Source organism: Pongo pygmaeus, chromosome 19 (assembly GCF_028885625.2).
Source record: "Pongo pygmaeus isolate AG05252 chromosome 19, NHGRI_mPonPyg2-v2.0_pri, whole genome shotgun sequence".
Taxonomy (NCBI): Eukaryota; Metazoa; Chordata; class Mammalia; order Primates; family Hominidae; genus Pongo; species Pongo pygmaeus.
Window position 1 is genome coordinate 85,318,077 of NC_072392.2, and position 26,422 is coordinate 85,344,498.

The 26,422-nt window shown below is 36.9% G+C and overlaps 1 protein-coding gene across 9 annotated transcripts in view; it reads right to left on the bottom strand.

The window, feature by feature from the left end:
• Nucleotides 1-26,422, bottom strand: part of HELZ (helicase with zinc finger) — a 174,411-nt gene that overhangs the window by 56,775 nt on the left and 91,214 nt on the right. For all 9 annotated transcript variants that reach the window (XM_063656480.1, XM_063656478.1, XM_054459612.2 and 6 more), the window contains 7 exons: nt 23,299-23,477; nt 22,100-22,218; nt 20,788-20,933; nt 17,907-18,054; nt 10,157-10,340; nt 8,196-8,424; nt 856-1,060 (listed from right to left, as the gene is read on the bottom strand). In XM_063656480.1, the coding sequence (XP_063512550.1) occupies nt 856-1,060; nt 8,196-8,424; nt 10,157-10,340; nt 17,907-18,054; nt 20,788-20,933; nt 22,100-22,218; nt 23,299-23,477 (1,210 nt within the window). The remainder of the gene's footprint in view (nt 1-855; nt 1,061-8,195; nt 8,425-10,156; nt 10,341-17,906; nt 18,055-20,787; nt 20,934-22,099; nt 22,219-23,298; nt 23,478-26,422) is intronic.

Here is a 26,422-nt window from a genome sequence, read left to right on the forward strand (position 1 = left end):
CCACTGCACTCCAGCCTGGGTGACAGAGACCCCCCTCTCAAAAAAAAAAAAAAAAAAAAATTTACATTTTTTAAAGGAAGTGCAAAACTGACATACCCTTTTAATTCTTATTGGTAACTTTAATATGCTGATGATTATAAATATCAAAGAAAAAAAAACAGAACAAATACTAAACATGCCAGTCTCAGAACTTTCTTTTCTAGATGGTAAGTGCAAGCATTTTTTTCAGGCACTCTAGCAAATAAGCCGGCTGTCTCTGTCCAAAATAACTACAGTTCAAAAGTGGAAATGGCCTTGACTCCCCTGCTCCACTCCCTCTGACTGGAATGCTTCTATACAAAAAATATAGGTCAAAATCAATTAAAGTCATCTTCAAGAAGTCAGCCAAATTTTTTTACTCTGTCAAATACCACCTCAAATGAATCGATCATCAGTAAAGGTTCAGAATTATTTGCTTTATACAAATATCGTTATTATAACATTATTCCTTATAAAGAATGTAAGGACATGTTTTAGTAAGTGTGATCATCTTTTAAACTTCTTTGTTTTATTCACATCTCACTAAAACAACTCTATCAGTCGAGACGATTAGAAGGTTATTTTATATAAATGATACCAGAAGTTATCAGGTATTAAAAATTGTTTGAGAATGATTATAACATTAAGCATGACTAAACACCATACTGTATTTTCACTTACATGTCCACACTAAACAAGTTCCTTGCAGAAACCGCTTGCCGCCAAATGTAACCTTCAATTCCAACACTTAAAGTAACTTGCAGCCCAATAAACCTTTGGCACTTCTGCGCAGTTTTCTCCCTTTAACCTCTTCAATTTCATTAACAGAGGCTTTACCTTGGGTGGTGATTGCTGCTGTTTGTTGGTACTTCCTGAATGCTGCAGTCTTAGAGCCCGGGGGATAAATTCAGGTGCCAGCGGATTCAACACATATGTCTTCTTTAGTTCTAAAGCCTCTAACTGGGCTTTGATCTGTTCGAAAGTGATTCCATGTAGGCTACTGTTTTCATGACACAGGGCAATAAACCGTTCCCAAAATTTCCTACAGAAAAGATTTACAAGATCAGATTACAATGCAATGGATGAGATCACAGAAATGAACATAAATAACTAAAGATAATCTCAAATTCCACCCCCAACCTCAAATCCTTAAACCCAATAGTCATCTATGATTGAGATAAAATCTTTCCACCAGATCACAAGACTCCAGAAGTTTGATTTTGAAACTATAGTCATACCTTGTATTACAGTACATATAAAACAGGCTCTCCATTAATGGTGGCTCATCAATGCAAGTAATATGGTCAGTACTCACCTATCCACACTAATTTGAAATGATGTTTTTTATTACCCACATAATAAGTTTTCAAAACTGATGGCAGCTCATTTCACATAAAATTTGTACTTCTAGGCATACTTGCTACATACATATATATACTATATATAAAATTCAATATAATGAATATAAATCATATAATTCTAATTTATATACATATGCATACACACATATACATGCATGTATATATGTGTATATATGCACATACATACACATATATACACATACACGTATATACATACACACAGATACCACATGTATGTGTATCTATGTGTGTGTGTATATATTTGAATTATAAGGCCAAAGTAGCCTAGTGTTAGATGACTAAGAAAAGCCAACTCGAGACATAAATTTGAGCCACAAAGTACATAATCCTCATGAGGATTCTTAAGAAATAACCAACTACTCCATATTTTTCTCCTAATTAACAGGTGCTTGTCACAAGCACAACTTATAAAATTAACTGTTATAAGTGTTAAACGAATTATGAAAAATATAGGAAGTTGGAATGCTAATTTTAATGTTGATTATTCATTTCTTAATCAAATTCATAAGTGCTAAAGGAGAAAAGTACATTCAAAACTTGTTGCATTTGTATACTATTGTTCCTAGGTTTGAAAATTGATTTCTAAATATTAAAATTATTAAATACATATTACAAAAGACAACATATAAAGTTTTTAAATTTTAAATGACTATTATAAATATGCATACCTATGTTTAATAAGAGAGGTTCAAATAATGTTTTATTATGCTACAAAAGATATGTGATATGGTTTCTTCCCAAGTTGGTATCCTTGTGTCCAGGTGGACAGCAGGTAATCAAGATGGCTTCAAGAAGCATAAATGAAAAGGTTTATATTATAAAAGTTAGTATATGAATGGGAATTGGGTTATTAATATATTCATAAAATTGTGCAGAGTTTAATTCCAAACTATGCTTCTCTTACATATGCCTTATATCCATCTTTCCTAGTTTTTTGAAGATGAGTTTAAGAAATGAATTGAGATACTGGAGATTCAGAAGGTAGGGGGGGTGGGAGAGGGGTAAGGAATGAAAAACTATCTGTTGGGTACAATGTACACTGTTCAGGTGAGGGGTACACTAAAAGCCCAGACTTGATTACTATACAACTTATCCATGTAAACAAAAACCACCTGTACCCATAAAGCTGTTGAAAAAAGAATTTTAATTAAAAAAAATAAAAAATTTTAAATGGAATGAATAAACAAAAAATAAACAAATGGGTTCAGAAAAAATTTTAGACCTATATGTAAACAACAGAAAAAGTAAAAATGCTACAAAATATTAAATATGTACTTCTGACTATAAGACTAAGGCTAATTAAGACAGTCATGCAGTTGCTGGAAATGTGTGTTGCCAAGAAACGCATGCTGAAAAGCTGTCCTTTATTTTTATTTTTAAGAACCCCAATGAAGGAATTGTGCTTTTTTTCTCATCATAACATGAGAAAATATAGGGAAGGACTATCTTATATAGCACTCAGGATCTAAAATCCATCCACTTTCCCACCCTTTTAATAAGAATAGCCACAATATTCAACTGCATATTTATCAATACAATTCTATTACATACTACATTCAAAAGAAGGGTCTTTTTAGCCTAACTGATAAAGTAGCAGTTTCACAGAGTGGCATTTCAGGTTTGCGTTGGACTTCAAGACAAAGCAAAACGCTAAGGAAAGAATGGATTGACTTTTACTCTGTCTAGTTCAGTTATTCGTTTGTTCAGAGACAGGGTTGTGCCGTCACTCAGAGTGCAGGGCAGGAGGGCAGTGGCATGATCACAGCTCACTGTAATCTTGAACTCCTGGGCTCAAGCCTCTCGCCTCAGCCTCCACAGTAACTGGGACTGTAGTTGTGTGCCACCACACCTGGCTAATTTTTAAAATTTTTTTTGTAGAGATGGGGTCTTGCTATGATGCCAGGGCTGGTTTCAAACTCCCGGCCTCAAGTAATCCTCCCACCTTGGCCTCTCGAAGTGCTGGGATTCTGGGCATGAGCTACTGTACCCAGCCTCCAGCTCAATTTCTAACATCAATTTCTTATTACATTTTTCATTTCCAGCTGTCACAGCCAAAATGCCAGAACTTGCTCTATTTTTCAGCTGCCTTTTAAAACTCCATACCCTGTTCCTGTATCACCCTCACTGACCTTGACTGCAATGAACAGAATTTGAAGTAACATTGAGTTAAGTCAAACAATCTCAGACTTCACAAAAAGCTGGAGCTTGGGGACAGTGTTTGCCTACCAGAAGATTCTAGGGATTTCAAAGAAATAGCCTTCGAGTTAACGCATACCAATTTAAAAGTAACATTAACTACTTACTGTAAGTTAATCAAGTTAAACTGGCTCCACAAGTGGCCTGAAATTTGCACGTTAAATCTGACCTTTTTTTTTTTTTTGGCACCATTGCTATAGCAAAATGGTAAAGCACATGGATTCCAGAACTAGCCTGAAATCTTGACTCTATCATTCAGTAGCTGTGTGACTTCGTGCACATTACTCAGCCTCTCTTTATACCTGTTTCCTCATGTGTAAAGTGGGGCACCAGCACTATTATTATTATTCCTTACTATTGAAATGACATTTGTGTCTCACTTCTAAACTTTCAGGGGAATGCTTCTTTCCTTCAAAAATTCTTAGTTTTAAAGCTAAAATTTTTCCTTTTTTCTCTTTACACTGGCCCTTGAACTCCCCAATACCTTACCAAAGTACTATGTATACAATTATGAAGCATTTCTGAATACAGATAATTGACAGACCACAATAGAATGAGGACAAGAATTCACCACTCTGGTTAACGATTTTATCAATTCTCAGCCCCCTCCCTAAAATGTTAACATAATATTATGTTAACCATTTTTTTAGTAGTATTGGTTTAAAAACCCAAGTGTGTATTACACTGTAATATAATTTTAGGCATTTCAAAGGATGTAATCTTATTTTTAATCACTGCCTGAACACAAAGTTTGATTTTCTTCCTGTGTTAACCTTATTTCTAGGATCACTGATAAAACACTAAAAAATCACTTGGTGTCCTTAGGTCACTGTGTGTGTGTGTGTGTGTGTGTGTACACACATATACATACATCTCTACACATACATGAAATATGTTTATATTTCACAGAATAAATAAAATGTGCTAAATGAAGAAATTCAGTTCAAGGGAAGACCTTCTCCAAACGCCTTGGTTTGAAGAAAGGTTATCACTCTCCTCTTAGCCTCCTGCCATTCCGTGCAGATTTATCTGAGCATACCCATCACTTCTGGGAAAGGCAGCATAACCAGAGAGAAGAATGTGGGTTTTGAAGTCAATCTGACATCTGTTTGATTGAACCACATAATAGCTATGTGACCCTGGGCAATTTAATCTCTCTCAATCAGGCTGCCCATTTAAAATGCAAATAAAATAACCACATTATAGGGTGTTAGGAGGAGTGAATGAGGCAATGTGTGCAAAGTACATAAATCAGCACCTGGCTCAAAGAAAGCTGTCAATAAACAGCAGCCACTATTAATACTTCTTAGCTTGGTGAGAGAGGGGGAGGATCTTCACTATATCCATTTTTGATTAACAGAAAAAAATCTGTTTAAAAATACAACAAAAAAGAATATATAACTGATTGACTTCTGAACTGGTATAATATACACAGTAAGTATTCCTTAAAAACTTGATTGATATTTGGGAATATATTAGTTTTTTTGAAAATATTAAATGAAAAAAGCAGGAAAACAGTCCTAATGAACTCAAACTACAAAGAACTCACTCTTCCATTTTTACAGGACCCAAGAATCATATTATATTCTCTGAGCTTACTTGTATTGTGAGAGTAAATTAATATCTAATTAAATTAGTGAGATTAAAGCTTAAATATCCATATGCCCCAACTATCAATTCTTGGGCTACAGCCATGATTAAACTGTACAAATAAAGCAGACAATCAACATTGCCATGTAACTATGAAATGTATGTGTTTTTTTTTACTCAACATAATATATTTACTTCCCTGAAAATATTCTGCTTAGCTTATCAATTAATGTGTATACCTTGACACTTCCCAGCTGAGTAGTAAGAAACAGGCAACTGTAGACTCAGCTTTGAAGTTAAAAATTAGCCCTGGATAATTCAGAGAACATGGCCTCAGGAAGAATTATGCACTCATTTGCTCTAAGAAAGTAATGATTTCTGTCAGACAATGGATGAAAAATGCTGATCTCATGCAATTCACAGTATAATATGATTCTTTAAGAAAGGGGTAATGGTTTCTTTAAAAATATTCAGGTTGGTAAATATATTTGGAGTTATTTATAAGGAGAGCCCAAAACTAATGTGGCTTAACACTATTCTTTTTTTTATTTTCTTTGAGACAGGGTCTTGCTCTGTCACCCAGGCTGGAGTGCAGTGGCATGACCACTAGAGCCTCAACCTCCTGGGCTCAAACGATCCTCCCACCTCAGCCTCCTGAGTAGCTGGGACCACAGGCACATGCCACCACACCCAGCTAAAGTTTGTATTTTTTGTAGGGACAAGGTTTTGCCATGTTGCCCAGGGTGATCTCAAACTCCTGAGCTCAAGCAATCCGCCCACCAGGGCCTCTCAGAGTGCTGGGATTACAGGTGTGAGCCACTGTGCCTGGCCGGAACACTATTCTTACATCCATTTACTCCCCTAATAGTTTCTAGTTGTTTTCAACATGTGCTTTAATATATTACATTCTAATCAAATTGTATGTGCTGTCTCACTTATCAAATAATAAATATAAGCAAAACTGGTAAAATACCACAAGCAACATTCTAACCAAATATACTTACAATGACTAGTAAAGTAATACAAAGTAAAATTCTTAGGATGAAAGCAAAATTAGTAGACTCCTTGATATACTTGGTTCTTCTATTCATTTGTAACTCAGAATTAAGATATTCTTGACTAGGCGTGGTGGCTCACGCCTGTAATCCTAGCAATTTGGGAGGCCGAGGCAGGCAAATTACCTGAGGTCGGGAGTTTGAGACCAGCCTGACCAACATGGAGAAATCCCATCTCTTCTAAAAACACAAAAAATTAGCTGGGTGTGGTGACGCATGCCTGTAATCCCAGCTACTCGGGAGGCTCAGGTAGGAGAATCACTTGAACCCAGGAGGCAGAGGTTGTGGTGAGCCGAGATTGCACCATTGCATTCCAGCCTGGGCAACAAAAGTGAAACTCTGTCTCAAAAAAAAAAAGATATTCTTCCCCCTCCAATTTGTCATTAGTGACTACAAATGCATGGCAATATATTTTTAAAGTATGAAATTAAAGATGTTACAACAGAATTGTTTACAGATAAATAAGTTACAGACCCTTCAAGCTTTGTTTTTTAAAAAAGAAAATTTTTTTTCACAAATTAAAACTCTACTTGATTCCTTTGATGATAGCTTTCCCCTATAAACGATATTAACTTTTTGAGGGGTCTTAAATTCTAACACATGAAACTTATTCTTAAAGGTCCCAAATAATCTCCCTTACCAGAATTTTTCTTCCTGCTAGAACACAAAAATAGATAATAAAGTGCTGTCATTATCTATATTGTAAGAAAAAAACACCTGATTTAAAGAGTGCCATGTCCTAATAGTTTTGTCTACTTTAATTCTAACATATCAAAAAGAAATAATTACCCAAGGCAGATTCAGGACTATCTACATCTCTTTTTACTATTCTGAACTTCCTATGACACATACTAGCATACTTATAAAATTTTAAGTAATCCCTAGTGTATTTCTTTCTTTTTCACAAAAGAATATTACAAATATCCGTTCGACTGCTTTTTTTTTTTTTAATGCTAGCACAGTTCTTCAATACTCAAAAGGCCAAATCTTCTATTACTGGCTTTGTACAGTTAAAATTCCAATTAACTGGTATAAGTCACAAGTGTATAAAGATAGATTTTGGTGTGTAGGTTGATATTTTAACCATATTTAGTAGAAACTGTTCCTTAAAACTAAAGTCTAATACTAATATTAATACTAATACTAATACTAATACTAATAATGCTACCGAAAGACAAGTAATGACCACGTCTAACCCCCTAATGTTAAGATCTTCTGGATTAACCAGATACAAAGAATTATCTACATTGAAAAGCCTTGAGCGAGCAAGACTGCAGAAAGAAATTCATCAAAAATTATAACAATTAAGGGAAAAAGTGAGGCACCAAGGGATACAAAAGTTAATATCCATCAAAGACAAACACATGCATGAAACCAGCTCAGGACCCCCGCTCTAGTTGTTGCTTCTTCCTGGAGCACTTTTAACCCAAATAGCTTCTCCCTCACTTCCAAGTCAGCTTCTCAGTGAGGTCTGCTCTCACCACGCTATTTACAATCACAAGCCAGTCTGCACCGTCCCCATCATTCCTAATTCCTCTTAATATTTTCCTTTCCATTCAACTTATCATGTAAAATACTACATAATATTCCTATTTAGTTTACGGTAATCTTCCTCTCCTTACCAGTAAAAAGTAAGCCCCACCAATAAAATGTAAGCCCCACAAGGGCAGAGATCTTTGTCTATTTTGTTCACTGATGTATCTTCAGGAGCTGGAAGAGTGCTTAGAACCTAGAAGTCACTCAGGAAATATCTCTTGAATAATGGCTCAATGAATACACAATTATGCATACAATAAATAGATCCAAAGTAATATGCTTTTGTGTTCTCATTGGATATCAGGCCATAATAAACCTGTTTTTAATTAGCCAGAAGGTCATATGAATAAACATACACATAGGGATACAAATCATGTCACATTTCCCCTTTAATGTCTCAACATTAACACATAATTACCTGCATCTTCCAATAGAGCACAGAGCAATGGGATCACCCACCACAGCAACCAGGGATTGTGCTCTTGTGATGGCAGTATTGAGAAGCTTGTAGTTAGATAAAAAACCATAATCTAAGTCCTCTGTGGAATCTTCCAGAAGTTGCTCTTTCTTTTTAATTGGTGTCTGTTTATGTTTACAAGTATGTCTTGTACGTACTGTGCTAAGAAACAAAACTCTGAATTGCTTTCCTACAAAGAAAATTTTTTAAGAAAAGACTTAAGATTGTTATTCTGAACCACTGATATAATAAAAGCATTGCATTTTTAAAAATGTAATTGCTAAATAACAAACATTGGTGAAGATGTGGAGAAACTGAAACCCTTATGCACTGCTGGTGAGAATGTCCAATGGTATAGTTGCTGCGGAAAACAGTGTGGCAGTTCTTCAAAATTTTAGGCAGAGAACTACCATATGATCCAGCAATTCCATGCTTACATACATACTCAAAAGAACTGAAAGAAGTGACTCAAACAGATATCTGTATATCCACGTTCATAGCAGCATTATTCACAATAGCCAAAAGGTGGAAGCAATACAAGTATCCCTGGACAGAGGAATGGATCAACAGAATGTGGCATATACATACAATAGACTATTCAGCCTTATAAAGGCATGAAATTCTGACACATCTTACAACATGGATGAACCTTGAAGGCATTATGCTAAGTGAAATAAACCAGTCACAAAAGGACAAATACTATGTAATTCCATTTATATGAGGTAGCTAGAATAGTCAAATTCATAGAGAAAAAATGTAGAAGGGTGACTGCCAGGAGGGAAGGAGGAATGGGGGCATTTAATGCATACAGAGTTTCAGTTTGGAAAGATCAAAAAAGTTCTGGAGATGAATGGTGATGACTGTTGCACAATAACGTAAATGAACTTAATGCCACAGAACTTATGTGCATAAAAATGGTTAAAATGGTCAATTTTACATCATACGTATTTTACCACCACAAAAAAATTTTTTTTAATGATACTATTGGAACCAACCTTAAAACTGTCTAGTCCCAGGTTCCACCCAATACAAGGACCCTTTGTTGAAGCAGTCATCTAGTCTCTGGCCAACGAGGGCACGTGCAGCTGATTTCATAAAGAAGTCTACAGAAAGTCTAGGTGTATATCATTTTTTCTTATGTGCTTCAAATAGTAACATATCTATTCCCTCACCCTATGACAAATCTCAATACAATGCTGATGTCAATCCTTAGTCTTCTCTTCTCCAGGACAAACAATCCTAGTTTTCTCATGGCAGTTTCTTGACCATTCACTACCCTAAGTCTCCTCTGGGTGCTTTCTAATTTACTCCTAATGTTCTTTCTAAAATGCTCACCTAAATTCTGTACAATCTGGACAACACATGGTACAGTAGAACTATTTTTTGCCCATGCTCTTACTGCTGTATATTACTCTTACTGCTGGATATTACCATAAAACCTAACATTGTATTAGGCTTCAATTAGAGTTCACATCATAGTGTTGCTTCATATATTTAAAAGCATACATTTTATAGCAATTAATTAAATGAAGATAATTTAAAAGAGTTGCTGTTAACTATACACTTAGAAAAGTCTATACATAAAAATCTTTATGAAGAAATTCATCCTCAGATACCGTATAACAGCAGAATGTGTTATATACTATTATGATTGTAATTCACAGCATACATATACTATGTGGCATTGATATAATTATGGTCACAGAAAAGGTGTATTTGTTAATACTTATTTTATTTGGATATAAAAACTTAATTAACATGTAAATGAATTCAACCTTTAATTGCCAAACCTGGCATTAAAGAACTTGATATGAAATGAACACATAACTTCAGAAAAGAGATCTTGAGTATTAAAAATCCAATGTGAACACACTTTAGATTTAAGCATTTGAATGACTGAATTCATTTCAATTGATACTTACCTTGAACATTTAGCACCCTTTCTACATTAACATCAGATAATCTCTTTTTTCGAAGTTCAGCACGTATTCTAAACACTTGATCAGCATATGGAGTCACCACACCAATACTGCCATCATCTAACTTCCCCCACGCTACTGGCCACTTCCTTCTTAACTCTTCTACACGTTCCACCACTTCAAACACCTTTAAAAACAAACACACACATACATATTAAAGTTATCAACAATGTTCGGAGAAAATAATATTGTAACTGAAACAGATTTATAAAGGATCCCATTTTAGCAGATGTCATTTAAAAAAAAAACAACAAACTACCTCTAAATGGGAGTAACGCTTTGCTGATGTGAACTGAATGAGAATATAAATTTTTCATTTACATTTTAAACAGTAAAATTCTCCAATAATACAACCAGTGAAAACGTGAAAATCAGGGACAATGCTATTGGCCCCCAAGTTCCTGTGTAGGGAGGAACAAGCTCAAGTTCCTGCGTGGGAAAAAGACAGGCCATGGTTCTAGGGAAGGCAAGTTCTCACAGCCCCAGTAATTTTCAGTCCACTCTCTCCAGATCAGGCCAATGAAACTAACCAACCAATTAGAAGCATCAGTGACATCACTAAGTCCCAGCAATACAAGGTCTAACAATGTCCCCTTCCTCAGTGATATAACTAAGCAGACCAGCCAACAGCCACCAATTGACAACAAACCACAGTTGGGACTAGGCCACATTTGGATCACAGAGACAGACTTTCAGAATTCACTGCCTGCTAGTGGTACAAGTCCAGCCAAGCCATTTCACTAACCTTGCAATAAAGCAATGCCACAGTTTATGCAACTGAATTTTTCAGACCCCAATTATTGGATTATGATAGGGTTTTTAGGATAGTTTGTTCTATTTTAATTCAATGAATTGATCAAACAGTTTCAATGTTTGGCACAGTGGAGAAGGTACAAAAATTAATAAAACATGTTCCTTGCCTGCTACTTACTGAGAAGAACGTATGGTTTATTTAGAAAAGAGAGTCATAATAAAAAAAATATATAAGGCAAGCACAATAGAGGGTCAGTCAAGAGTCCAGGGGCATACAGAGGAAGGAGGTATGTTTTTAAATGTCTTTAAGTACATCATTTCTTTATTATTTACTAACAGTATCTATTTTAATTTATAATATTGAATATATTTAATAAAAATTGACAATTTTCATCCCTTGAAAAACTTGAGGTTATTGACTACAAAGCAGTTCCCATGTCCAGATACAAATTCAGTGAACTACAGAGGTAAGAACTACAGTCATCCTATTGTTATTATGATACAGCAGCAAGTGTATCACATACACAGACTACCCAGGGAATGTGAAGAGCAAACTGGACTAAAGACATGGCATTCTCACTATCAGGAAACAGAGTAGACATACTCAGTCTACTGCAATAAGGAATAAGAAAAAATTATCTTTACCCATGTGGTTAGATGTGGGGATAGATGAGTTGGGAGACACCTCTGCTGCGCCCTCCCACCCCACAGAGTTCCCACCACTAAGCAACATACAACCATTTCTGCACTTTATCCTCCTGTCGTGTAGTCAAAAAACAGACTTAGAATGATGATATGAGTCATTTTGGGAAACCTCTCTCCCAGACAAACATCTTTTAAGCTGGTCAAAATTAGCAAAGACAACCATTCAAAGTCTCTAAAGACAGATCAAAGAGGTTACAAGAAATTGAAAAACATCTATCTATTCAACAAAACCTGTAAAAACTCACTGAGAACAGTGGAAGGTTGAGGCCTACAAGCTATGGACTGCCCCCTTTCCCCCACAGCTCTGTCTTACAGAACTGTTTCAACGGCCAAGGGGCAATTCCCATCTCCCTAGCTCCCTCCTATTCCAGGTACTTTTGGCAGCTGGTAAACATTGGCAGATTTCATTTTTCACAGCTTTGTGCTGCAGAAGGCCTATGATAAGCAGTTGGTAGTAGTCAGGTGGTACCTGTTCCCCAACCCCCATCTCCTGCCACAAAGGGAGTGGGACAGTGGGTGGCAGTGCAGTCCCTCTTTCCTACATAGCTCTGCATTGCAGGAGAGCTGATCCAATGGCCTTAGCAGCCCATTGACAGTTTGCATTTTCTCTAGCTTCCTAGGACAGAAGACCTATGCTGGGTAGATTCAGCAGCCAATGAACATCAGCAGATCCCAACCTCCCCGATGTGCACTGCAGAAGAGCCACACTTGGTAGCGGCACCAGCTGGATGGAAGCACCTGGATGGCAGCATGGATTACACACAAACATACAGCATACACAGAGCTCCTGCTCCACAGGATGGATGCAGGTTGGGAAAAGCAGTGAGGAGCAAGTTCCATGTCCTCCCCCAACAACTGCTCCATAAGTTCTGCCCAGGAGACGGTGAGAGGAAGGCTCACAAACTGACAACATTCTGCCTCCACCAAGAGACCCACGGCAGCTGGATCACGCCATGGAGCAATTTATGCCCCAGGAAGTGAGAAAGGAAAAACATTGAAACGAAAAATTTATTGCCAGGAGTCAATTGTAGATTTGAAATAACAGAAGCACGAATCAGCAAACGTGAAGATACATAGCGGCTATGCAATCTGAAGAAGAGAGAGAAAAAGTAATGCAGAAAAAAGAACAGCCTCAAAGAATTGTGGAACACCAATTAAGCTCACCAACACGCATCTCATGGGAGAACAGAAGGAGCACAAAGATGGAAAGGAGCAGAAAAAAGGTTCAAAGAAATAATGGCTAAAAATTTGTCATATTTGATGGAAAACACTGAGCTATACATCCAAGCTCAATGAACTTTGAGTAAGATAAACGCAAGGAGACCCACACTCAGACAACCATATTAAAAACTAAAGTCAAAGACAAAAATAAAATCTTGAAAACAGCAGGAGAAAAACAACTCATCACTTACAAAGAAATTCCAGTAAGACTAACAGATTTCTCAACAGAAACAATAGAGGCCAGAAAGCAGTGAGAAAACATATTTCGATGTGCTAAAAGAAAAAATCCAACCAATTCAACCAATAATCTTATATTCTACTTTTCAAAAATGAGGGCAAAATAAAGACATGCCCAGATGAAACATAACCTAAGAGAATTCCTCACTTGCAGACTGCCCTTACAAGAAATATTAAAGGAAGTTCTTCCAGCTGAAAGCAAGTTATACCGAACAATCATTCAAATCCACACAAACAAAGAATCCTGGTAAAGGTAATTATGTGGGTAATTATAAAGACAGTATAATAAAATATTTCTTCTTTCTCCTCTTAACTGATTTAAGAAGCAACTGCATAAACCCATATGTATATAATTGTATTGTTAGGCTATAATATATAACAATGTAATATGTTTGACAATAACGGCACAAAGGAGGTAGGTAAAAAATGACACCAAATGGTAACTCAAATCCACAAAGAGAAGTGAAGGTTAATACAGCAAACTCCATAAATATGTACTTGCTACCCTTCTCTCAGAATTTTTAAAAAACATAAAATTATATAAAGTAATAATTATAAAAATATATTGAGTTTGTTGTATATAGGTATATATAATAGCACAGAAAGGAAGGGGGAATAGAGCTATGTAGGAGTATAGTTTCTATAGCTCATTGGAATTAATTTAGTAAAACTTTGAAGTAGATTCTGATAAATTAAGATGTATATTGTAAGCCCTAAAGAAACCACTAAGAAAATAACTCAAAAAATATAATTGAAAAATAACTAAAAGAAATGCCTGGGCATAGTGGTTCACACCTATAATCCCAGCACTTTGGGAGGCCGAGGTGGGTGGATCACTTGAAGTAGGAGTTTGAGACCAGCCTGGCCAACATGGTGAAACCCTGCCTCTACTAAAAATATAAAAATTAGCCAGGTGTGGTGGCAGGCACTTGTAATTCCAGCTACTTGGGAGGCTGAGGCACAATAATCACTTGAACCTGGGAGGCAAAGGTTGCAGTGAGCCAAGAACGCACCACTGCACTCCAGCCTGGGCAACAGAGTGAGACTCTGTCTCAAAAAATAATAATAATAATAATTAAAGGAATTAAAATGTGACACTAGAAAATATGCACTTAATACAAAAGAAGGCAATAAAGAAGACACAGGAGATCAAAAACTACATGAGACATAGAGAAAAAAAGGGCTGAGGTAAATCCAACCATATCAGTAACATTAAATGTGAATGGATTAAAAACCCCAATCAAGAGGCAAAGATGGCTGCAATTCCAGAACTTTGGGAGGCTGAGGGAGGTGGACTGCTTGAGCCCAGGAGTTCAAGACCAGCCTGGGCAACATGGCCAAACTCCGTCTCTACAAAAAATACAAAAATTAGCTGTGCATGGTGGCATGCATCTGTAGTCCCAGCTACTTAGGAGGCTGAGGTGGGAAGATCACCTGAGCCCAGGGAGCTCAAGGCTGAAGTGAGCCATAGTCATGTCACTGCATTCCAGCCTAGGTGACAGAGCAAGACCCTGTCTCAAAAACAAAAGAAAACAAAACAAAACAAACAGGCAGAGATTTTCAAACTTTTTTTTAAAAATCAAGATCCAATAATATGCTGTCTATAGAATATGCACTTTAGATTCAAACATGTAAACAAGATGAAAGTAAAATAATAAAAAAAGATATACCATGCAAACAGCAACTATAAACAAGCTGAAATTGTTATACTAATGTCAGACAAATCAACTTTAAAACAAAAAACTGTACTAAGATAAAGACGGATATTTATTTATTTTATTGTATTTTTTTGAGACAGAGTCTAGCTCTGTCACCCAGGCTACAGTGCGGTGGCACAATCTCAGCTCACTGCAACCTCCCCCTCCCAGGCTCAAGCCATCCTCCCACCTCAGCCTCCTGAGTAGCTGGTATTACAGGCACCTGCCACCATGCCCAGCTAATTTTTTTCTATTTTTTTGTAGAGACAGGGTTTCACCATGTTGCCCAGGCTGGTCTCAAAGTCCTGAGCTCAAGCAATATATCCACCTCAGCCTCCTAATGTGCTGTGATTATAGGCGTGAGTCACCGCACCCGGCCAAGGAGGGACATTTAAAAATGATAAAAAGGTCATCCTGTTAGGGAGATGTAACAATTATAAATATAGATAATTAACTGCAGATTCTCAAAACATATGAGGCAAAAACCCCATTCTCCTCTATGCCTCAGGTCCCACCAAGCCCAATGGATTCATTTTGTATATCTGTACAACTCTGTCTACCTCTCAGATCACACCATCTTATGGTTATTATCCATAGCTCCTCCCCTCCAGCTGAATTTTTCAAGGTTAAGAACTATACCTTGGCCCGGTGTGGTCGCTCACACCTCTAGTTCCAGCATTTTGGGAAGCCGAGGTGAGAGGATCACTTGAGCCCAGAGGTTCAAGACTAGCTTGGGCAACATAGTAAGACCTCATCTCTACAAAATACATTTTTAATAAAAAATTAACTAGGCGTGGTGGTGCGTACCCATAGTCCCAGTTATTTGGGAGGCTGAAGCTAAAGGATCACCTGACCCCAGGAGGCCAAGGCTGCAGTGATCACACTACTGCACTCCAGCCTGGATGACAAAGAGAGACTCTGTCTCAAAAAAAAAAAAAAAAAATCATATCTTTGGTGCTTAGTATTTAAATTGTACTTTTTTTTCACCTTGGCATTAAATTGAACTTTTTTTCACGTTGGCAATAAATTGAAACCATTTCATTACTGTGGGATATAAGTTCAGAATCAAGAAAAAAAAGAATGATCTTCTCAGTCTCCTTCTACAATTTTAAGCATGTGAAAGAAGACACAATTTCAAATGATGTACAAAGCACAAGATACGTAAAATAAAAGGCGTGTTGTCTAAACAAAGGAGAATTACACACAGCACATATGCTATAAGTATTCCTTCAACTTGAGGTTCTTGAACTTTACTTTTAATTCCAACCTTTTTTTTTTATAAGTTCATTTTGATTTTAACTCTATGTAAGACTTCTTATTTTCCTAATAGAGGAATGTAAACTCTTTTCAAATGCCCTCCTAAGTATTAGTTAGAATCTTTATAAAAGATATCATTTTCCCCTACGAATGTAACTGATGCCACTTGGTCTGCTTGTTCTATAACACAAAATAGATTTGAATTTCACCTTTAAATTACATAGCATCAAGAAAAGCCCAGAGCTTCTAAAATCATCTTACTGTCCAAATAAGCCTATATTAGTATCCAAATATGCCTATACTGATATTCAAAAATTCAAAACGCCTACACTGGTATTCAGCTGAGGTGAACAGGGTCAGTTTTTGCCCCTTGCAGAAAGAGTCCTGGAGCAATGTGTCTCAAAATTTTTGACTACAGTAACTCGCGGGGCTGAAGACACTGTCTGAACAACCGTGCTCTGGTCAAAGTCAAGGTGGTTTGAAATGTCTCTAAAGTTACATGTTTAATATTTAAAGGTCACACGACCTTTAAAGTGAGCTGTCTTTGTGATCTTTTAATATGAACAAATATTAAAAAAAAAAAAACCTTTGAGTAAAACTGACAGTCCATGAACCGGCACCTTATTTATCCTATAGCTTATAGGTTTCCTGGGAAACACACCAGGTCACTGTGAATGAACAAGTAACCCAGGCTGAGAAACTGAGCCTCTGGCAAACATCAATCCCGCCTCAGGATCAAGGATCAAGGCTCAGCTCTGATCCCTGATGTCACCGCAGGGCCACCAAGGCTTCTGGACAGGCCCTGGTTGCCGCTTCCTGTCATCCCTCCCACCCATAACCATGGCTAACTTCTAGACCAGTGGTTTCCAACTTGAGTGCAAAAACGATAAAGGAGACCCCTAAACTTATTTTCAATATTTCAAATATTTAAAGAAAAGTTTACCTTTTCCTAAAATTAAATGGCACAGACTAACCAAAATGTCAAGTTTCTTTGCTTTTGGCTAGGATTTTATCAAGTGAGTACTGATGATTTTTTTGTACCGACTTCTAACTACAGGCCCATGAGCAATGTCTTAACAGAAAAATGAAGTCCTACTACACAATAAAAGCCATTTCTTTGTAAGTAATATGGGTAAAGCATGGAATTCAAGGGCAGTGGAGACCGGAGATCAAGAGCCATGCCCCTAATGATCTGCCATCCTCGGGCTTCCTGAAGTCCAGAACTCAACTCCCTCCTGACGGACAGAACCTTAACTCCAGAGTTTCTGGTTTGTTAGCCCCTGAAGACGTTGCCCTTTTTTTGGTCTGCTGCCTGATCTGACCCTTCAAACTACTCACATGCTCTCTGAACCTAAAAAGTCAGAAATTGTAAGAGAATTATGTAAGTTGGAGCATATCATGGAATTGCAACATCGCTGTCTGGGTCCCTGTGATGTCTTTGGAGCACAGAATTCTGCAATTCAAGGCTTATTCATTTAAAATGATACCTCATTTGCATATGCACTATAAAACTTACTCAGAGTCTATTTTAGATACCTAACAATAATGATCTAATTGAGAACAATGTTGGTTTTTCTTTTGAATGAAATCATGTATTTTGTCTTACCATAAGACAAAATGTAAATCAAAGTTTTTGTTTCCCATAGGAGATCCATCTGAACAAATCAATGTTATACAAGAAAGAATAAACTTTACATACTATTTACACGTAAATGAAGTCAATACGCAATACAATGTCAATCCAAAACTTTAAATAAATGCTTAACAAAACGAGATGATGTGACTGAGAAAACGTTAACAATTTGCAAAAAGAATTAAGATACCTCTGCATTATTATAAAAAGCTGTGCTATTTTTTTCTTGTACATCTTCTCCTCGTGCTGTAAAGAAAGTCAGTGGGTAGAAATCTTTGTGCGCTGGCTGCTTCCCACTGGCCATCAGTTTGCCCTCATAGAAAAGCTCAGAGGTATAACTGCAGTAAAAGACAAAAAGAAAACAGGGGGAAAATCTACATCAAAATTAATTTCACACATAAGAAAAAAAAATCAGTCAATTCTAATAATATTGCCTTATGTCCATGATTAATTTTACTCCAATCATCTAATACTTATGATACCAAGAATTTCTCCAAAAATAACAAGAGTAGGGTCCTGGCATAATATTGTTAAATGGAATGATTTTGGTAAGGTACGAAGCCAAAACAGGAAGAAATGATGACAGTTCAATACAAGATGAGACTTTATGAGGAAATTTGCTAGCCAGTATATTTCCTTGGTTAATATTTTATTTAAATGGCTCACATACAATCATGTACCACATAATGACGATTTAGTCAACAATAGACAGTACATATGATGATGGTCCCATAAGATCATAGTACTGTATTTTTACCATACGTTTTCCATGTTTAGATATACAAATACTTACCATTGTTTTACAATTACCTACAGTATTCAGTACAGTAGCATGCTTTGTACAGGTTTGTAACCTAGGAGCCAACAGGCCATTTACACCATATAACCTGTATGTGTAGTAGGCTATGCCATCTACGTTAGCGTAAGTTCACTCTGTGATGTTCACACAACAACAAAATCACCTAATGACACATTTCTCAGAATGTAACCCATGATTGTACTAATACATGCAAACACATAGACATACAGATGCTGGAAAAATGTACACAACTGAAAGACAGTCAAGCCGTCAACTGTAAAATGAATTCGCTTTACTGATGAAGACACCATCTAGTACTTGACTCATCAGTGACTGTAGCAAATGACTGAAAACAATAAAAGAATCACATTTTGAGAAATACAATTATATCTATCCAATTGCTTTCAGGGAAACCTAAAAATGGTTTTCACATGGCTGACATAATCAGTATTATTAAATTATACTAAACTTTTTTATAGTGTAAGTTTCTGGTCAGGGTAGTGACTGGAAAGGAGCACAAAGGGGCTTTTGGAATGCTGGTCACATTCTGCTTCCTGATCTGGATTAGGGTTACATGCTGCATGCAGGTTGTGACAATCCACTGAGTTGTTGAGATATACACCTTTATAGATGCATACTATAGCTAACAGAAATATTTTAAAACTTATTAATAAGTTTCCCAGTTTTCTCCCTCCCTTTCTTTCCTTTCTTCCTTTCTTTTAAAGCAGATTACTTGTACAACATAGCCAAAGACATAAGCAAACCATCATTCTGTTTGTCAATATATTTATTATAGCATGTAGCTTTCCATATAGATTATATATTTAGTCACAGAAAAACATACGCATAGCTAACAGAATCTAAAGTTTTGGTTTCCAGAATTGCCCTTGTGGTGTTATTTTATTTGTATGTGTAGATATACATCTAGATATATATATATGTAGATATATATCTAGATATATACATCTAGATATATATAGATATAGATATAGATATATCTATATCTATATATATATTCATCCACAGTTCCTGGCTCATAACTACCATAGCTCTTGTTACAGTCTTTTGTTATAATTTGAGTATGTCAAGCCTCAAGAAACAGAATCTCCCTGACCTTCTCCTGCCTTCCTTTCACCTGCCCCAAAGCAGGACTCTAATCTTCCCCTGCCTTTTTATTCTTATTTTTGTTTTTGAGACAGGGTCTTGCTCTGTAGCCCAGGCTGGAGTACAAATGGCGTGATCATGGCTCACTGAAGCCTCAACCTCTTGGGTTCAAGAAACCTTCCCACCTCAGCCTCTCAAGTAGCTGGGACCACAGGTGCATGCCACCATGCCCTGCTAATTTTTTTTTTTTTTTTTTTTTTTTTGGTAGAAAGGGGGTCTCCCTATGTTGCTCAGGCTGGACTCGAACTCCTGAACTCAAGCAAACCTCCTGCCTCATCCTCCCAAAGTGATTGTGGGTCTTAAGACCCTCCACAGAGAGGGTTCCACACTATACTCTGAGGGAAGGAATGCTGACATCACAAAGCTTCCATAAAAACCCAAAGAACTGGGTTCGAAAGCCTCTAGAAAGCTGAAAATGTGGAGTTTCTGGATGGTGGCGCACCCAGGGAGGGCATGCCAGCTCTGCGCGCTTTCTCCCATACCATGCCCTAGGCACTCTTCATCTGTATCCTCTGTAATATCCTTGATAATAAACCAGTAAATGTAAATAACTGTTTCCATGCATTCTGTGAGCCACTCCAGCAAATTAAGTGAACCCAAAGACCCAAAAAGAGGGTCGCAGGACCCTCAACTTGAAGCCAGTCGGTTAGAAGTAAGGCTCAGGCTTGTGACTGCTGGGGGGCCGGGAGGGGGGCAGTCTTCTAAGCCCTCAACCTGTGGGATTGGACATTATTTTTAGATAGATGGTGTCAGAAGTGAATTGGAGGACACCCAGCTGGTGTCCCCTGCGCAACTGGTTGCTTATTTGTTGGTGGGAGGGAATTCCCTACATTTGATCATACAAGTCTTCTGTGTTCATTGTTGTGGGAGAGTAAAGGAAGAACATGATTTCAGAGTTTTTCCCAAAATAGCCCTATTCTGTGAAAAATTACAATTCTGACTTCTGAAGTTTTCTTTTAAAGACATAAAATGAAACATAATTTGCAAGACTAGGGACACTATGTAAGTCTGTTGGGAATCATCTGTCCCTAGCAGCAGTGCTGTTTTGAGTTCCCTCCCACTACCAGACCAACGAAAGTATGATATGGAGGGGGCAGTTCACACCTACTTGATGATAGCTTCATGGGAGCGGTAGTTCTCACACAGGAGAATCCTACATGGGAACTCAGCAGGGTAATGCTCATAGAGTCGGTCAAGTAATGAAACGTGAAGGTTTCTCTCCCTGGCAAACTCGCTGTAAACAAAAGGACTGAGCTGTAACAGACAAACATACAGAGAGAGTTTAACTGAATATACAAATAGTATTTTTTAACCTACTTATAAAAAATCCACTACGCTAAAACTTCTTATATACAAAACCTCCACATGCTAAATGCTGGGACAAGCACAATCAGTAATATTTTCTCTGAACCATTACTACTACTAAGAAGTTGGCTAAAATTTCTAACTTCTCACTGCAGTTTACCAACACCACCCCAGAGTTTCTTTCTACACCTGACAAAGGGCTCCCCAGCATAATAATGAATAGCTATTACTTCAGTGATACCAGGCATGCAACCCACTGTATCACTGTGGGAGTCAAACAGTTATTTCACTAAAATTGATTAATTATTTTAAATGATGAGCTGGTAGGACATACAGCCTACCACTAAAAAATCATTTTTAATAATTAACAAAACAACCCTCTTGATCTTATGAAGTATAAGGAGCCATTCATGGTTATGCCTTTTACTACTAAAGAACAAAATTAAACTACTTTAGGCAAAGAAATGAAAACAGAACTTGTTCCTCTACATTTAACTCTCTCCTTGATGTCCTGACAGCTATATAGTATGATGTAGGTCCATGATGTAGGTCCAATCTTAACTGCAGCAGGAAAGAAACAGCCCCAAACTGCAACCTTGTAAAACAGGTATCTTCACAGAAAAACTGTATTTCTCTTCCCTACATATAGATATTCAAATATATAAAATCACACTCTTGGACATTTTGGCTGTAATTTAAGCCCTCTATTTCCTAGTTTTCTATTACACCAAAAAAAATTACTCCTTCAGGTAAACAAATAATAGAGACAGGAGCTGGGGAATTACAATTCCCCAGGATCCTACAGGAATGATCATTTAAATTTCACTTCACAAAAAAAAAGTAAGAATCAGATATTCATACTATAAAGAACAGAACTTAAATAAATAAACATGAAAATTATAACAGTGACAGACCATCCAAAGAAGAAAAAAGAGTAGCAGAATAGTAATTTTTCTTCAGAAATAACAGTATTTTTCACTATTAGTACAGAACTATTTGAAGTACTAAAGTTATAATGCATGGCATAATTTCATAGGATGTTTTAGAAATACAATATTAAACATCAAAATATAATTAAAAGTTACTTTCAACACAGCAACTCAAAGGGCACTTACCTGCATGTGATCACCAGCCAAGACAATCCGAGTGTTTTGAGTTGCTAATGCTAGAGGCATAATGGTTTCACACTCCATGGCCTGGGCAGCTTCATCTAACAGAATGTGTGTAAAAAACCCTAGAAAATACAGCATAAACACAGGATAGCACGCTAGAGCAGCAACAAAGGCAGAAGGACTATAGTTATTTTCTTTTCTGCTAAGTAAAGAGTTTAGTTTGCTAATCTAAGAGTATTAAGTACTTTTATTTATTTATTTTCTTTTTTTGTTGTTGGTTTTTTTTTTTTTTTTGAGACAGGGTGTCACTCTGTCTCCCAGGCTGGAGTGCAGTGCTATATGATCACAGCTCACTGCAGCCTCGGGCTCAGGTGATCCTCCAACCTCAGCCTCCCAATTAGCTGGGACTACGGGCATATGCCATAAGGCCCAACTAATCTTTGAACTTTTTTGTAGAGATAAGGTTTCACTATATTTCCCAGTCTGGCTGAACTCCTGGCCTCAAGTGATCCGCCTGCTTCAGCCTCCCAAAGTGCTGGGATTACAAGCATGAGCCACCACGCCTGGCCCCAGATTGGTACTGATTTCTGATGGTTAAGTTTTGCCATATTTATCAGAACAACTTCTTGACATCTTACATCTGTACTTCACATAACACTAGTTTGATTTTACATGGTTCCTGTACTCAAATGTAACAATCTTAATAACATGTCATAATAAAACCTATCATAATTATCATCTCTACAGCACATAACGCAAAAGCATTTTATAACAAAAATCTGAGGAAAGTGTAAAAGAAAAGGAAAACACCACCACTCTCCAAATTGGAATTCTTCATATGATCAATAATAAATACCATCCGACCAACTAGAGAACAAATGGAATAGCAGTCACTAAAATGTCTGAACTAGAGGTTGGCAAATTTTTCTTCAGTAAAGACCCAAACAGTATATATTTTAGATTTTGTGGACCATATAATGTATCTCTGCTGCAACAACTCAACTCAGCCACTGTAACACAAAAGCATCTATAGACAATAAATAGGTAAATAAATGAGCATGGTTGTGTTCCAGCCAGTAAAACTTTATTTACAAAAACAGTCAGTGAGCCAGATTTGGCCCACACACTGTAGTTTGCCAATCCCAGTCTAAAGTGAATTCATAAGCCCTAAACTTGTGAGACTGCGTCTTGAGTCAGCATACCAGGTTCAAGGTCCAACTGACAGAGGTACTGGGAAGTATTCAATGTAACAACCACCACTCGATGTTTAAGAATATCTTCTTTCTGGGGCATCTGAAAGGTGGAATGTGCGCTTGAGATCAAACAGTACTGATGCACAACTGGGTGGACAGTCTTTACCCAGCGATTTCTGAAATATACCCTGGAAAAGAAGAAAATATTTCTGATTTACATTTACTAATTTCTTAACAGTATCTAGTTATTAAAATACTGACATTGTTATTTTAAGACTGTAATATCTTAAAAGTTACAAATGAATCTGATAACCGTTAGCACTCTATTGAATTAGAATTTAACATACAATTGCCACTATAACCACTGTGACTCTCTACCAAAAAAATGACAGACATAGAAAGTATATGCAGTACCACAAAATAAACACCTAATTATTTTTAAGTGTTCAGAGTAATCTTGCAACAAAATGGCACATAAACATAAGATTTATAAGCATTACAATTTTTTAAGTTCAAAACATTCCCATTCTGGAATTACCTTTTTCTAGAAAGTTCTTACAAAAATACATTGACTCATATTTTAACTATTTATGCTAACAAAAGACAGTGAACTGCATACTTATAACAGGAATTTAAAGGTTATTTTCATTTTATTTTAGAATATATTCTTATACCTATACTTAAGTAGACCTCTGTCTGAGGTTCCGGAAATTTAAGAATAAAAAATTTGAACAACTGGAAAGTCTTAAGTACTTCCATTATTTGCAAAAGAAAAATATTAATAGGCCTCATGCAATGGATTATTAAAATGACACAGAAATGACTCATCCATCCATCTACTCATCCACCCACCCATCTCTAACCTACCCATGTAACAAAGATTCATTAGGTATCCACTATGCTCCAGCACAGAGGCAGATCACATAGGGCTTGTGAGCAATCCTTGGGTTTACTCTGAGTTTGATGAAAAGCCAACAGAGTTTTCCAACAGGGCAGTGACATGACATGACTTATTTTGTTAAAGGACTATTCTGTTTCTCTGGGCAGAACATATATGGTGGGGGTGGATAGTGGTGTGCTGGTAAATATTTTAACACCCGGCTCCAGGGCTAGGAAGGGGAGGGGATTCCGGTTTGTAGTGTTTACTGATTTTTGTGGTGTAAAACTGTCATGGCAATTTCAAGCTACCAGCGTTTCACTGAACATGAACATGAGAAGTCGTACACTTGATTAGCTCTAACAAACCAATACAAGTTGGCTCCAATACAACACTGAGCGGCACGGAGGAAGGAGCAGAGGGTAGAAGCAAGGAGACCAGTTACAAGGTTACTGTTAAGACTGCAGACAAGAGCAGATGGTAGCTTGGACTAGGCCAACAGTAGAGATATGAAAATGGTCAGATTCACTAGGCATTTTAAGAGTAACGCCAACAGAATTTACTGATGAACTAGAAGTGGAATTTAAGAGAAGGAATGATTCCACACCTTTGAAACTGGATAAACGGAGATGGCGTTTGCAAAGGTGGTAAAAAAGAGGAACGGATTTGGGGTGGGAATTCAGAGTTTCGTTTTGGGCATATTCAGTAGATATCCAAGTGGATATATCCAGTAAGCAAGGCAATACATAAGTTTGGAGTTCAGGAGAATGCCTGGGGCAAGATAGCTACAATTGGGATAATACTAAACCTTGAGACTAGATAAGATTACCTAGAGAATAAGAGTAGATTAAAAAAAAAAAAAAAAAACCACTAGTGGAAGGAAGAATGACTGATGGACCTCTCCAACATTAGAAGCTGGGAAAGGAGCCTGGGAAGGAGCAAAGAAATAGGAGAGAATTCAGGAGAGCATGGGGTATTGGAGGCAAAATGAAGCAAGTGTTTCAGATAGAAATAGGAATAATTGTGTTAAATGCTGCTAAGAGGCTACGTAAAATGAAGACTGACCACAGGACTTAACAACAAGGAAACCAATATGATGAACCTCAATATGATGGTTTTAGTGTAAAATTACAGATGGAAATCTGATTAGCTTGAGCTCAAGAAAGAAAGAGAAGAGAGGAGGTAGTGCCAGGGAGTATACATAGACAACTGTCTGGATAAGTTTTGCTTAAAGGCTGATGCAGGTCAGGTGAAGGTGAGTTTTTGTTTTGTTTTTTTAAACAAGACACAATAGTATATTTTCATGCTGTACAAAGAAAAAAGTATGCAGGAAAGAAGAAGCTGTGTATCCAGGAAAGGATGAGAGCTCGTTCACAAGAGGAGAGGTTGGCCCCTAGAAAAGAACAGTTTAGAATGGGAGGGAAAGTAGTTATTTAGGAGATGCAAGTCAGATGCTCTATCAAAGGGAAGATGTGGGCATTCTCTTCTGATGGCTTCTACTCCGTCAGTAAAATTACAAAGATCATCAGATGATTGTTATTTTCATCACTATTATTCCTCTTTCCTAGTTAGGAAAACCAAAGCCCAAAGGGCTTACAGCCAGGGTTTAAACCTGTGTTCTTCCCCTCTCTAAGCTTCATTTCTTATTTCCAAAATGAGTATAATAATTTAACTTCTTAAGGATTTGGGGAACTCAAATGAGATAACAGATGTATAATATGTAGCATAATGCCTGGCACCAACAAACAGAAGCCCCCCCACTTCCCTTCACCCATAGCAAAGCTGAAACTAAAATCAGCATTTCTAAACAGTTAATATTCAATGTACACTGCACAAATGCAAAAAGGTAGCATCATGATATGAATATAGGCAATCAAAATAATTACTTAAAAGATATGTTTACTCCATCTAAAAGCACATATTGTGCAAAGTATTTTATTTAATAAGTCATCATATGGAACAAAAGGATAATTTCTGCTCAGCTTCCAAAAAAGTAAGAGCAAAATCTGGTGCATAATTGGCATGCCACCAGTTAGTCTAAAATTTTGGTAATAATTTCCTTTTCTCAAAGAGCCACCATTTGTTACTAGGCTCTTGTCTCTTACTTTGTGTTAATGTTTCTCAGTTTTATGGCCTCTGCACATTTTACTAGAGCAAACTTAAATTATTTTTGGAAGCAAACCAAAAAGGTTTTTAAAAAGAGCAATTATTAATATTTTGGCCAGGCACGATGGCTCACGCCTGTAATCCAAGCAC